The sequence below is a fragment of the Hypanus sabinus genome, chromosome 11 (genome assembly GCF_030144855.1).
Source record: "Hypanus sabinus isolate sHypSab1 chromosome 11, sHypSab1.hap1, whole genome shotgun sequence".
Taxonomy (NCBI): Eukaryota; Metazoa; Chordata; class Chondrichthyes; order Myliobatiformes; family Dasyatidae; genus Hypanus; species Hypanus sabinus.
Window position 1 is genome coordinate 4,750,098 of NC_082716.1, and position 15,690 is coordinate 4,765,787.

At 43.9% G+C, this 15,690-nt stretch overlaps 1 protein-coding gene across 4 annotated transcripts in view; it reads left to right on the forward strand.

The window, feature by feature from the left end:
• Positions 1-15,690, forward strand: part of ddah1 (dimethylarginine dimethylaminohydrolase 1) — a 121,580-nt gene that overhangs the window by 95,621 nt on the left and 10,269 nt on the right. For all 4 annotated transcript variants that reach the window (XM_059983711.1, XM_059983713.1, XM_059983709.1 and 1 more), the window contains exons 2-4: positions 4,014-4,113; positions 10,597-10,670; positions 11,519-11,638. In XM_059983711.1, the coding sequence (XP_059839694.1) occupies positions 4,014-4,113; positions 10,597-10,670; positions 11,519-11,638 (294 nt within the window). The remainder of the gene's footprint in view (positions 1-4,013; positions 4,114-10,596; positions 10,671-11,518; positions 11,639-15,690) is intronic.

Sequence of the window (15,690 nt, forward strand, 5' to 3'; positions counted from 1 at the left end):
GGAGGCTGGTAACTGCGACAATTCTTTAGTTTCTGAATTAACCGCCGATGATGCAAACCTCTTGGAGTGTCAATAATTGGAATGTATCTTTACTGAGATTTTTGAAATGTCTGCCACTGATGTATCCGTGAATTTATTTTCCAGGTCCTCATGAGCCAACTCTGACCTCATACCATTGTAATCACGTTTATTTAGATTTAGATCACTAGTTTCAGTCCCACATTTTTCATCCTCAATCTGACTTTGAAATATTATCACACTGTGATCATGGTTTTCCAAATTGAGGTCATTAATTCATTTTGTCTTATTACATAATACCGACTTAACCCTTCCCTGCCAAGCCTCAGAGCTGGCCACAGTATCACCGGCTTGGCTGCTGCTGCTGTGCCCTGATAGGTCACTCCCCCCCAGATGGGGCATTCTTGTGGCTGAGGGGATTGGCCACTGGGGAACCCAGCACGACATGCCTACTGTCCTGCAGGTCACTCATCTACTATGGGTAGATAGTAGATCTATCTACCCATAGATCTGGTTGTTGCCACCTCAGTGAAAGTCTCAGCTGTGAGGTTTTCAGCCTCCACGATGGTCCTGAGAGCATCCAGCTCCAGTTCCTTGACCTTGTCAGTCAGGAGCTGAAGTTGGGTGGACTTCCTGCAGATGTAGTCATCAGGGAGGCTGTGAGGTGCCTTGCAATCCCATATCTCACAGGCCGAGCACTCCACTCCCGTAACTACCATCCAGCCTATATCTAAACAATGGTTAAAATGTCCTATAGTTATTGCAATGAATGGTGGTTGCCTGTTGTATCAGGTGATGACAGGGAACCTGTGCGGGAGAGGTTTAAAGTGGAAAAGCCATTGCACCGGGGCAGTTCCGCTCGCTCGACCTCGGAAGTCTAGGTCCAGTGGTACGAGTGGTCTAGGATCTTGCTTGATTGCAGCGGATGACCAGGACTACTTCCGTGCCTTGTTGTGGCCTTTACTGTCCATGGAGTGATGCAGAACCACCCTCCTGGCCATTGGATCTCACTGTAGATATTATCCGCCCCGTGCTGAAGCTGATTGCGCGTGCTTGGCTCGGCATCTCCCTATCTCACCTGTTGAAGCGGTGTACCAGGGTGTGGCCACTGTTCTTGAAAACAGACACAGGTGAGAGCTGAGTCTCCATTGCGGACCAAAGGTGAATGAGTTCCCCAGGATGGTCACAGTGAGCCCCTTCACCAGAGGTACTGCCCCTCCCTGGACACTCCATACACCCCAGTTGTCTAAACCCTCTATTCAGTGATGTGTACCCTCACCTGCAGTAAAGCTGTTGATGGGTGGGGGCGGGGGTGGGCAGTATAACCTTCTCACCAGTGACATATTTCTCATCCTCATTCAAACCAATTTACCTTTTGAAGCTATACGTCATTCCTTGCCCTTCAACCCAGAAAAGAGTGAAGTGATTCAATTTGGAGGGTCGGACCTGAAGGCAGAGTATCGCAGTCAGGAAGTTGGAAGACCCTAAGACATAAGAGCAGAATTAGGCCCTTCAGTCCATCAAATCTGCTCCGCCATTCCATCATGGCTGATCCTGGATCCCACTCAATCCCAAACACTTAACTTCTCACCAAATCCTTTGATGCCCTGACCGATCAGGCAATGGTCAACTTCCACTTTAAATATACCCCCGGACTTGGCCTCCACCACAGTCTGTGAAAGAGCGTTCTACAGATTTACTACTCTCTGGCTAAAAAAAAGGGTCACCCATCAATTTTGAGGCTGTGCCCTCTAGTTCTGGATACCCGCACTATGGGAAACATCCTCTCCACATCCACCCTATCTAGTCTTTTCAATATTCAGTAGGTTTCAATGAGTTCCCCCCCCCCCATCACATTCTTCTAAATTCCAGTGAGTACAGGCCCAAAGCAGCTAAAGTCTCCTCAGATGTTAACCCCTTCATTCCCAGAATCATCCTGCTCTGGACTCACAAAGACAACACTTTCTGAGATATGGGGCCCAAAACTGTTGATGTACTCCAAGTGCGGCCTGACTTTTGTCTTAACAAGGCTCAGCACGATCTCCTTGCTTTTATAATCCATTCCCCTTGAAATAAAAGCCAACATTGCATTTTCCCTATTCGTCACAGGCTCAGCGTGTAAATTAACCTTCTGGGAGTCTTGCACGAGGACTCCTAAGTCCCTCTGTACCTCTGATGTTTGAACCTTCTCCCCATTTAGATAACAGTCCACACTATTGCTTCTTTTACCAAAATGCATTATCAACATTTCCCAACACTGTATTCCATCTGCCACTTTTTTGCCCATTCTTCCAGTTTGTCTAAGTCTTGCTGCAATCACAGTGCTTCCTCAGCACCAGCTACCCATCCACTTATCTTCATATCATCTCTGCAAACTTTACCAGAAAGTTATGTACCAGGGGTCCCAAAACAGATCTCTGCAGAACACCAAAGGTCACTGACCTCTGGGCAAAATACTCTCCATCTACTGCCACCCTCTGCCATCCATGGGCGAGTCACACAGCTGTATTTGCCTGGATCCCATGCCACCTGCCTCTCTGAGTCTGTCATGGAAAACCTTTCAAACATCTTACTATAATCCACTGCTGTACCTTCATCAATACGCTCTGTCATGTCCACAATGAATTCAATCAAGCTTGCGAGGCATGAAGGCAAATCTACGCTAACTATCAATAATCAGATTCTGCTTCTCCAAATGCTTGTAAATCCTATCTCTAAAAACTTTCTCCAATAATTTGCCCACCACTTAAATAAGACTCACTGGTCTATAATTCCCAGGATCATCCCTCTTCCCTTTTTTGAACAAAAGAATAACATTTGTCACCCTCCAATCATCAGGACCTACTCCTACAGCTAGTGAGATGGCGCAGTAATCTCTTCCCTCGTTTCGCACAGTAACCTGGGGTATATCCTGTCGGGCCCTCAGTGCCTTATCGATCAGGATCAGAATCAGGTTTAATATCGCCAGCGTTTGTCGTAAAATTTGTTGCGATGTGATTGCAGCTCATTGCAATGCCTAATAATAAAAATGTAATTACAGTAAACACTGTATATTGTGTGTGTGTGTGTGTGTGTGTGTGTGTGTGTGTGTGTGTGTGTGTGTGTGTGTGTGTGTTAAAGAAGTGGTGCAAAAAAAGTAGAGAGGTGGTGTTCATGGGTTCAATGTCCATTCAGAAATCTGATGCGAAGGGGGAGAAGCTGCTCTTGAATCATTAAGTCTGGGTCTTCAGGTTCCTGTACCACCACCCTGTTGGTGGCAATGAGAAGAGGTCATGACCTGGGTGATGGGATCCTTCCTGATGGATTCTGCCTTTTTGAGGCATCGCTCCTTGAAGCTGTCCTGGATGAAAATATTTTTCAGAAGTTTTAGCATGTTGTGTTCCATCATACATTCCAGCATATCGGGCTGCCTTACACCTTCCTCACAGATGTCAATGTCCCTCTTGCTGGTGGACACTGAACAAGGTATTCAGTAAGGACCTCCCCTACCTCCTCAACTGTGCTCAATCAATCCTACCTTACTCTGGCCTGTTCTTCATATACTGTATGTGTAGAACACATTGGGATTTTCCTTAATCCAATTCACCAAGGTTTTCTCATACCCACTTCTAACTCTCCTAGGTCCAATTTTCAGCTCCTTTTTGACTTCCTTGTAGCTCTCTAGAGCCATGTCTAATCCTTGCTTCCTAAATGATTTTCATATATGTCTCATTTGAGGTAGTTTTCACTAGAAGATGATCACTATTTTTTGTTCTTTTTCTCTGTGGTTCTTTCTTGCTGACAGTAGAATGACTTAGTCACTATCATTATTTGTTATGAAGTGGTTGTAACCATGTGATTTTTGCCAAGTGTTTGACTTCTGAAGAACCTTTTGGACAATATCATTTCCAGATCCCGTATTGGCGACCAGAACTGCACACAGTTGTTTTTGACATGATTCTGTGTAAGGCAGTCTACACAGTTTGAAAACCTGTGCTTGTTTTTGTTTAATATAGGTGGAAACTACAAAGAAAGTTCTGACTCAGCTTGGTCTTAACATCGTGGAGATGGTTGACGAGACAGCAACTCTCGATGGCGGTGATATCCTGTTCACAGGTAGGGGAGCCTCATGCATTAAGTCACGGCTGACTCTCCACGTCTGTGTGATCCCAAATGCTGCACCCCTCGTCTAAAATGTAAGCAACCCCAGTAACATCAATGAGCTAGAATGAGGGATCCCATTCAGCCCTTTTAAACCAGTCCTGCCTTTCCTGCTCCTCCTCCTCCTTGTTCAGACCCTGGGGATTGAGAGTGACTGGTTTGTGTGGGTCTGGAGAAGACCGACAGAGTCAGTCTCTACCACAAATATAACAAGAGGCAGTTGCCAAGACAACTGGAATTTGCAAAGTGGTTGGATCCTTCAGTGTTTCAGCAGAGATGGTGCCAGCTCTTGACGTCTGTCTACACTTCTCACTACCTCAGTAAAGTAGCTAGCACAGTCAAATACCCCGTGTACTCTGGACATTCTCTCTTCTCCATCTCCCCTTGGCAGAAGGTAAAAACTCTGAAATCATGTCTCACCAGGCTCAAGGATAGCGTTTACCCCGCTGTTATAAAACTATTGAGTGGCCCTCCAGTACATTTAGATGGGCACTTAACCTCACAACCTACCTCGCTGATTCTTGCACTTTGTTGTCTTCCTGCACTGCACTTTCTCCGTAACAACTTATTCTGCATTCTCCGTAACAATTCATTCAGCATTCTCCGTAACAACTTATTCTGCATTCTCCGTAACAATTTATTCCGCATTCTCCGTAACAATTTATTCCGCATTCTCCGTAACAATTCATTCCGCCTTCTCCGTAACAACTTATTCCGCATTCTCCGTCACAATTTATTCTGCATTCTCTAGCAATTTATTCTGCATTCTCTGTAACAATTCATTCTGCATTCTCTGTAACAATTCATTCTGCATTCTCCGTAACAATTCATTCTGCATTCTCCGTAACAATTCATTCTGCATTCTCCGTAACAATTCATTCTGCATTCTCCGTAACAATTCATTCTGCATTCTCCGTAACAACTTATTCTACATTCTCCGTAACAACTTATTCTGCATTCTCCGTAACAATTCATTCTGCATTCTCCGTAACAACTTATTCTGCATTCTCCGTAACAATTCATTCTGCATTCTCCGTAACAATTCATTCTGCATTCTCCGTAACAATTCATTCTGCATTCTCCGTAACAATTCATTCTGCATTCTCCGTAACAACTTATTCTACATTCTCCGTAACAACTTATTCTGCATTCTCCGTAACAACTTATTCTGCATTCTCCGTAACAATTCATTCTGCATTCTCCGTAACAACTTATTCTGCATTCTCCGTAACAATTCATTCTGCATTCTCCGTAACAATTCATTCTGCATTCTCCGTAACAATTCATTCTGCATTCTCCGTAACAATTCATTCAGCATTCTCCGTAACAACTTATTCTGCATTCTTCGTAACAATTCATTCTGCATTCTCCGTAACAATTCATTCTGCATTCTCCGTAACAACTTATTCTGCATTCTCCGTAACAACTTATTCTGCATTCTCCGTAACAACTTATTCTGCATTCTCCGTAACAATTCATTCAGCATTCTCCGTAACAACTTATTCTGCATTCTCCGTAACAATTTATTCTGCATTCTCCGTAACAACTTATTCTGCATTCTCCGTAACAATTTATTCTGCATTCTCCGTAACAATTTATTCTGCATTCTCCGTAACAATTTATTCTGCATTCTCCGTAACAATTTATTCTGCATTCTCCGTAACAACTTATTCTGCATTCTCCGTAACAATTTATTCTGCATTCTCCGTAACAATTCATTCTGCATTCTCCGTAACAACTTATTCTGCATTCTCCGTAACAATTCATTCTGCATTCTCCGTAACAACTTATTCTGCATTCTCCGTAACAACTTATTCTGCATTCTCCGTAACAACTTATTCTGCATTCTCTGTAACAATTTATTCTGCATTCTCTTACTGTTTTCATTACTAACCCCACCCATCCCCTGTGCCCCGAAACACAGGCAGTTGTGCAGATCTCTAAGGGGACCCTACTCTCTCCCCAACTACCCTTTGACTCTTAGTTTAGCTATAGAACATTGTGGGATTTTCCTTAACCTTACTTGCCAGATACATGACCTACCCTCTTTGCCCTTCTGATTTCCTTCCTAAGAGATTTTTTATCTTGTTATAGTTATCAAGGGATTCACTCAATTCAGGTCTAAACCCATTAATTCCTCCTTCTGCTTGATCAGAGGCTTGCTATCTCTCATCAGCCAAGTTTCCCCCCACTTACCGGGTTTACCCCTCATGCTGACAGGAATGTGGACCCTTGATGTTGCTCTCCTACAAGCTTCCCACTTCCCATTTGCTCCTCTCCCTTCAAACAAGCTCAATCGATCAATCTCTGCTAGATCCACAAACACGGAAAAATACTGGAAATCCAGAGCAACCCTCCGTGCACAAAATGCCGGAGGAACTCAGCAGGCCAGGCAGCATCTAGGAAAAGAGTAAACAGTCGACGTCTCGTGCCTGAGACCCTTCGTTAGAACCTCGCTAGGTCCTGCCTAATTCCCTCAAAATTAGCTCTGTTCTGGTTTAGGGACCTAACCTGTAGACTTGATCCATCTTAAACACAGATTCCGTAGATGCTGGAAACCTTGAGCAACACACATAAACTCAGCTGGTCAGGCTGCCACTATGGATTTCACCCTGTCCTGATGAAGGGTCTTGGCCCAAAATGTCGACAGTTTACGCATTTTCATAGATGCAGTCTGGCCTGCTGAGTTCCTCCAGCATTTTGTCTGGTTTCCCCTTAAACATTTTGCCTTTCACCTTTAACCCATGACCTCTAGTTGCAGCCTCACCCAACTGGAAAAAGCCTGTTTGCATTTACCCTATATATACCCTTCAGTATTTTGAGTACCTCTATCAAATCTCCCCTCATTGCCCTACACTCCAGGGAATAAACTCCTAACCTTTTTAACCTTTCCTGATAACTCAAGTCCTGGCAACATCCTTGTAAATTTTCTCTGTCCTCTTTGAACCATCTTTACATCTTTCCTTTGGGGAGATGACCAAAACCGCACACAATACTACTTCTTAATGCATCCTATCAGTGAGCAGCTGACACAATGTTAGTCACATCTGTGGGAAAGAATGGTAAGCCTCTCCCAGATTATATCCAGAAGGATTTCCTAACTTCAGTCTGTTTCTAATTTATACAGGGCTGTTAACTGCGTAAAGGGACTTTGCAATTCCAGTCAGCAGAAATACTTCAGCCCGTTTAAGTTCAAATTCAGTTTATTGTCATTCATCCGTAAGCATGTATACTGCCAAAAGAAATAGTGTTCCTCTAGACCAGTGGTTCCCAACCTTTTTTTGGCCATGCCCCACCTAATCACCTCTAAAATCCTGATGCCCCCTGTGGTGATATATAATTCTTATTATTCAAAAAGTGAACTCCTATTCACCTGGAGGAAGCCTAAAAGACCATTAACTTGGTTTAAGCAAGCTTCCAAAGAACATGGCATTCATGAAAGAGAAAAATAAAAGAACCAAAGGACTGTTAAAGTTCTGAGGAAGAAATTATTAAGAAATTGTGAAAAAAAAGAACATTAAGTGATATTAAAATAATAATAATAAATAAATAAAACAATGCCGATTCGTTTCTACAGCATACAAAGACAGATACACCATTTAAAAGAGATGACGCAATCTACACACCTTCACACCACCAAGAACCGAAAGCTACTGCAAAAAGCAGCATTGGCGCGACCTCGTACGAGTTTCTTACAAGTTTGGACTTGTTCATTCGTTCCTTCCTACATCAGTCAATTCATTAATTTAATTATGAAAGCCATTTGATGGTTGTAATGATGGTGATACACTATATATACAGTACATACGCAATTACACATGTACATACACACAGCTATTTTTATGTATGCATACTGTATATACACATATGTACTAACTCGCACACACACTCATACTCACACAGACTTACTAGAAAAAAGTCACTGTTAATAACTCATTCACGAATTGTCCCCCCCTTAAAAATCAAATTACCCCCCTGTGGGGCATATGCCCCACGTTGGGAACCACTGCTGTAGACCAAGTATTGATGATACCTTCAAAAAGCAATAATTTTAGTCCTTGGCAATGCCTCAAATAGACAGCCCCCATCATTAAGGACCCCCATCATCCAGGCCATGCTCTCTTCTCATTGCTACCATCAGGAAGGAGATGCAGGAGTACGAAGACTCACATTCAGCATTTCAGGAACAGCTTCTTCCCCTCCACCATCAGATTTGTGAATGGACAGTGAACCATGAACACTGCATCACCATTCCTTTTTGCTCTCTCTTTGCACTTATAACCATATAACATGTAACAATCACAGCATGGAAACAGGCCATCTCGGCCCTCCTAGTCCGTGCCGAGCTCTTAATCTCACCTAGTCCCACCTACCCGCACTCAGCCCATAACCCTCCACTCCTTTCCTGTCCATATACCTATCCAATTTTACCTTAAATGACACAACTGAACGGGCCTCTACTACTTCTACAGGAAGCTCATTCCACACAGCTATCACTCTCTGAGTAAAGAAATACCCCCTCGTGTTTCTCTTAAACTTCTGCCCCCTAACTCTCAAATCATGTCCTCTCGTTTGAAACTCCCCTACTCTCAATGGAAACAGCCTATTCACGTCAACTCTATCTATCCATCTCAAAATTTTAAATACCTCAATCAAATCCGCCCTCAACCTTCTACGCTCCAATGAATAGTTGTTCACTTGTTCAACCTTTCTCTGTAACTTAAGTGCTGAAACCCAGGTAACATCCTAGTAAATCGTCTCTGCACTCTCTCTAATTTATTGATATCTTTCCTATAATTCGGTGACCAGAACTGCACACAATATTCCAAATTTGGCCTTACCAATGCCTTGTACAATTTTAACATTACATCCCAACTTCTGTACTCAATGCTTTGATTTATAAAGGCCAGCGTTCCAAAAGCCTTCTTCACCACCCTATCTACATGAGACTCCACCTTCAGGGAACTATGCACTGTTATTCCTAGATCTCTCTGTTCCTCTGCATTCCTCAATGCCCTACCATTTACCCTGTATGTTCTATTTGGATTATTCCTGCCAAAATGTAGAACCTCACACTTCTCAGCATTAAACTCCATCTGCCAATGTTCAGCCCATTCTTCTAACCAGCATAAATCTCCCTGCAAGCTTTGAAAACCCACCTCATTATCCACAACACCTCCTACCTTAGTATCATCGGCATACTTACTAATCCAATTTACCATCCCATCATCCAGATCATTTATGTATATTACAAAGAACATTGGGCCCAAAGCAGATCCCTGAGGCACCCCGCTAGTCACCGGCCTCCATCCCGATAAACAATTATCCACCACTACTCTCTGGCATCTCCCATCTAGCCACTGTTGAATCCATTTTATTACTCCAGCATTAATACCTAACGACTGAACCTTCTTAACTAACCTTCCGTGTGGAACTTTGTCAAAGGCTTTGCTGAAGTCCATATAGACTACATCCACTGCCTTACCCTCATCAACATTCCTCGTAACTTCTTCAAAAAATTCAATAAGGTTTGTCAAACATGACCTTCCACGCACAAATCCATGCTGGCTACTCCTAATCAGATCCTGTCTATCCAGATAATTATTAATACTATCTCTAAGAATACTTTCCATTAATTTACCCACCACCGATGTCAAACTGTCAGGTCTATAATTGCTAGGCTTACTTCTAGAACCCTTTTTAAACAATGGAACCACATGAGCAATACGCCAATCCTCCGGCACAATCCCCGTTTCTAATGACATCTCAAAGATCTCCGTCAGAGCTCCTGCTATTTCTACACAAACTTCCCTCAAGGTCCTGGGGAATATCCTGTCAGGACCTGGAGATTTATCCACTTTTAAATTTCTTAAAAGCGCCAGTACTTCCACCTCTTTAATTGTCATAGATTCCATAACTTCCTTACTTGTTTCCCACACCTTACACAATTCAATATCCTTCTCCTTAGTGAATACCGAAGAGAAAAAATCATTCAAAATCTCTCCCATCTCCCTCGGCTCCACACATAGCTGACCACTCTGATTCTCTAAGGGGCCAATTTTATCCCTCACTATCCTCTTGCTTTTAATATAACTGTAGAAACCTTTCAGATTTACTTTCACCTTATTTGCCAAACCAACCTCGTATCTTCTTTTAGCTTTTCTAATCTCTTTCTTAAGATTCCTTTTACATTCTTTATATTCCTTGAGCAATTCCTTTACTCCATGCTGCTTATATCTATTGTAGACATCCCTCTTTTCCCGAACCAAATTTCTAATATCCCTATTAAATTTAATATCCCTATTAATTTAATTTTTCATTTTTATACATTCTTACTGTAATTTTCAGTTTTTATTATATATTTCAATGTGCTGTGTGGCAAAACAACAGATTTTGTGAATGTGCCAATGATATTGAGCCTGATTCTGATTGTGATAGGGAAAGAGTTCTTCGTGGGCCTTTCAAATCGAACCAACCAGCGTGGTGCCGAGATTCTGGCCGATGTTTTTAAGGTAAGTGATGTTTTGTTTGGATTTCTCTCTGGAACAGAGATGAGGCCTGGTGGAGGACTTAATCAAACAAACGTTGGTTGTGTTGATGACGAGGAGGTGTTTACAGTTACAGGAAGCTGCAAATACCAGAGCTATTCAGGAATTTGTGCAAATCCGTGTTTCTCAGGTTGGGGAGGGAGGAGCAGGTGTAGGACAGAGGGGACGGTTGTCTGCCTTGTGTCCTGGAATGGGCGTCTACACATTCTCTCTCTCTCACTCCCTTTCACTCCCGCGTCGCCCACTCTCATACTCTCTTAGATACACACATTCGCACTTGCACGTTCTCACACTGGCACACTCTCCCACACCTGCACAGTCTCTCACACAAGCACATATACACACTAATACTATCAGTCACACACACACACACACACACATGTTCCCTCTTACACTCACAGTCACTCACACACACATATAAATGCTCACTCACACTTACACATACACTTACTCTCACACTGCCACATCTCTTACACACTCACATGCACTGTCACACACCTCTCCATGTACATACTCACATGCACAATTACACACACCTTCCCCCTTTTCCCCTTCCACTTCCCCCTTCCCCCTCTCTTTCACCCGCTCTCCCACCCTCTCTCACGCCCACACACAGCTGAGATCACAGTGAATGTTCGGACAGAACACCGTGGCAGGAGAGACTGTTTACCAGAGACAGAACAACAAACCCATTGATACTGAGCAGTGACAGGAGAACCATGGAAGTGAGAAAGAGCCAGAACTCCGCCTCTGCTTGGAGACTGTTGCCCTCGGGTGTCGATACTAAGGTTGATTTCTGCTCCTTCCTGTAGGACTACGCTGTCTCCAAAGTCTCTGTCAAAGGGGCGCTACACCTGAAAAGTTTCTGCACGATGGCCGGTCCAGGACTCATCGCCATTGGTTCCAGCGATCAGGCTCAGAAAGTGCTCACGGTAGGTGTAACAGGACCCTCACCGAACTCGGTCTGTAATATCAGTGTGACACCCTGCCTGTCTTGGAGTAGGCCGACCGGTTTTGGGCCCCTGACCTAAGAAAGGATGTGCTGGCATTGAAGAACATGCAGAAGAGGTTCATGAGAGTCTAGGACCGGAGGACACAGCCTCAGAATAGAGGGACATTCCTTAGAGCAGAGATGAGGAGGAATCTCTTTATCCAGAGGGTTCTGGAGTTCATTGCCACTGATGGCTGTGGAGCCCATAGAATATAAAAGCAAGTATGTCATGCTGAGACTTGATAATGCATCGGTCAGACTGCAGAGCATTGCGGGCAGCTTTGGGCCACTTACCTAAGAAAGGATATGCTGGCATTGGGGGGTGGTCCAGAAGAGGTTCACAAGAATGATTCTGGTAATGTAAGGGTTAATGTATGAGGAGCATTTGATGGTTCTGGGCCTGTATTCACTAGAGTTTAGAAGAATGAGAGGGGATCTCATTGAAACCTATCGACTTTTGAAAGGCCTTGATAGAATGGACATGGAGAGGATGTTTCCTATAGAGGAGAGAGTCTAGGACCAGAGAGCTCAGCCTCAGAACAGAAGGACGTCCCCTTAGAACAGAGATGAGCAGGTAGAGGGTGCTGAATCTGTGAAATTCATTGCTATAGTGACCGTGGAGGCCTGGTCATTGAGTATAATAAAAGCTGAGGTTGATAGTTTCTTAATTAGTCAGGGCATCGAAGGTAACGGGGAGAAGACAGGAGCATGGGGTTGAGAGGGGTAATAAATCAGCCATGGTGAAATGGCAGAGCAAACTCGCTGGGCTGAATGGCCTAATTCTGCTCTTTTGGCTTGTTGTTTTGCCCAATTCCAAATCATTTTGAGCCCTTGATAACAATCACAGGTTAACTGAGGGAATATTGACTGCTGAAGAGGAGATGGCAAATGCTGGAATCTGGCGTGATATGATGTAACGATCCCCTTTGTTTGTTACATGTACAGTGAAATGTACTGTTTTCATCAAATCAAATCAGCCCACAGGTACCTTCATGCTTCTGGCTCCAACATTGCAAGCTACAGCTTACTAACCCCAACCGGAACATCTCTGGAATGTGGGCGGGGGGGGGGGCGTAATCCGGAGTACCCAGAGGAATCCCATGCGGTCACGGGGAGAACAGTCCTGATCAGTGAATGCTGGCACTGTGAAGCGAAGCACCAACTGCGACACTACCGTACTGTACCGTTCTGCCCCAAGCTATGTCTGGCTTGTTTTAAACCCACATCACAGACCTACTGAAGGCAACTGAATTTAAAAATACGTTGGGATAAGATATGATAAGACTCCCAAAGTTTTTCTGGTGGCCATGTGCCAAGAGAGAGACTGGTGTCCATCTGCCCCGATCACTCCATCTTATCCCTGGTTTCAAATGTTGTTTGTTATCATTCCAATGTAGTAAAGGTTTACAACTTTAAAGATAAACTATAAATGTAACTCAATATTGAGCAGGAATATAAGAATATTTTTTAGAGATGTAGAGAGCACTACAGGCCCCTCAGCCCATCTAGTCCATGCCAAAATGTTATGCTGCCTGGTCCCATTGGCCTGCACCTGGATGCCCCCACCCCATTCAAGTGCTTACCCAAACCTTCTCTAGTGTTGACATCGAACCCACACCCACCACTTCCACTGGAGCTCATTCCACACTCTCATCACCCTTTGAGTGAAAACGTTTCCCCGCATGTTCCCCTTAAACATATCACCTTTCACCCTTAACCCCTGACCTCTGGTTGTGGTCCCATCCAACTTCAGTGGAAAAAGCCTGCTTGTATTTACCCTATTGAGCTACATTTGTACTTTGACAAACCTCGATAGATGTGTGGTGGAGAGTATATTGACTGGTTGCATCACGACCTGGTCTGGAAACGCCAGTGTCTTTGAGTATAAAGTCCTGCAATACGTATTGGCCCAATACATCATGGTTAAAGCCCTCCCAACCATTGAGCATGTCTACATGAAACATTGTTGTAGGAAAGCAGTATCCATCACCAGGGATCCCCACCACCCATGACGTGCTCTCTCCTTGCTGCTGCCATCAGGTCAAACGTACGAGAGCCTCCAAACTTGCACCCCTCAACTATCAGGCTTTTGAACAAAGGGGATGACTACACTCCGTCTATCCATTGAGATGTTCCCACAACCAATGATTTCACTTTAAGGACTCTTTGCCTCATTATCTCATGTTCTCGTTATTTATTGCTATTTATTTATATTTGCATTTACACAGTTTGTTGTCTTCTGCACTCTGGTTGATCTTTCACTGATCCTGTTATAGTTACGGTTCTATAGATTTGCTGAGGATACCCACAGGAAAATGAATTGTATTTGGTGACCTTTGTTCAACACTGAACTGACCCCACAACCTATAAACTCACTTTCAGCAGCTCTACAACTCATTCTCAGTGTTGTTTATTTACTTATTTTATTATTTTCACTATTTGTCTTCTTTTGAACTTGGTTGTTTGTCAGTCTTTGTTTATGTATAGTTTTCCCATAAATTTTATTCCATAATAGAAACACTGTTGTTCCTAAAGTGGCCAGGAAGTGTATGTTTGTGACCTCCTGCTGTTGTAGCCCACCCACTTCAAGGTTCAACATGTTGTGTATTCAGAGATGCTCCTCTGCACACCACCGTTGTAACGTGTGGTTATTTGAGTTACTGTCACCTTCCAGTCAGCTTGAACCAGTCTGGCCGTTCTCCTCTGACCTCCCTCATTAACAAGGCATTTTCATCCACAAAACTGCTGCTCACTGGATTTTTGTTTTGTTTCTCACACCATTCTCTGTAAACTCTGGAGACTGTTACAAGATGGGTGACCCGATTTATTACCAATACTTTTCAAAGATGGTCTGCCTGCCGTCAGTGGTTGCATAACCAGCACTTGCAATGTGCACCGGCTGCTCACACAATTGTCCACCACCGGCTTCATGTGACCCTGATTGGGTGGGGGGGGGGGTGGAGTGGGGGTAACCAGATACTGTTCCTTGCCTGAGGTGAACTACAAGCTAGCGGAGGGAAGAAGCACTTTACGCCTCCTTTGGTAGAGATGCATCTCCACCCCAAACTGCAAAAAGAGTGGTAGTGTTAATGTATTCATAGTTTGTTCAGAAATTTGATGGTGGAGGGAAAGAAGCTGTTCCTGAAGTACTGAGTGCGTGTCTTCAGGTTACTCTGCCTCTGCCCTGATGGCAGCAATGAGAAGGGGGCATGTCCTGGATGACGGGGGTCTTTAATGATGGCCGCATTCTTGAGTCAACACCTTTTGACGATGTCCTCGATGGTGGGGAGACACTACTGACTGAGTTTACAACATTCTGCAGCTTTTTCTACACAGACTGGTGGGTGAGTGGAACACCGTGCGTTGGTGCTAGTAGAGGCAGATGTACTGAGGACGTTCAAGGGACTTGTCGATAGGCAAATGGATGATAGAAAAATGGAGGGTTATGTAGAAGGAGAGGGTTAGATTGAATTTAGAGTAGATTAGAATAAGTGCGGCAAGGAGTCGCAGCAGGGTGATTAAGATCAGTAGCCTAGAGGTCGGATTAGTAACCCAGAGAGAGATTTTCAAGTCAACCACATAATCTAGGGCCAAAGGGTCTGCTCCTGCTCAGACTGTGCTGACTTGCTCAGAACTGAACTTTCTGTCCCAGTCAACAGGGAAGGCAGGAATGAATACGCAGGTATTGCAGTCAAGTGGGATAGTACATAGATGGGCAAACAACTCAGCATGGACGTGATGGGCCGAAGCATTTGTTTCTGTGCTGCGTCATTGTAGGACTCCTTAGCAGTCTGGTGAATCTCCTCTTCACCCTCTCCAATGCAGTCCTGTCCTTACTCACAGAGTAACAACCACCACTGTGCACAGTATTCCAGCTGTGGCTAACGCTGTTCCGTTATACAGTTGTACCATAATCTCCCAACCATTATATTCCATTCTCCATCCAATGAAGGTACATAGGCCAGAATCACCGATCTGTCCACGAGATAATGT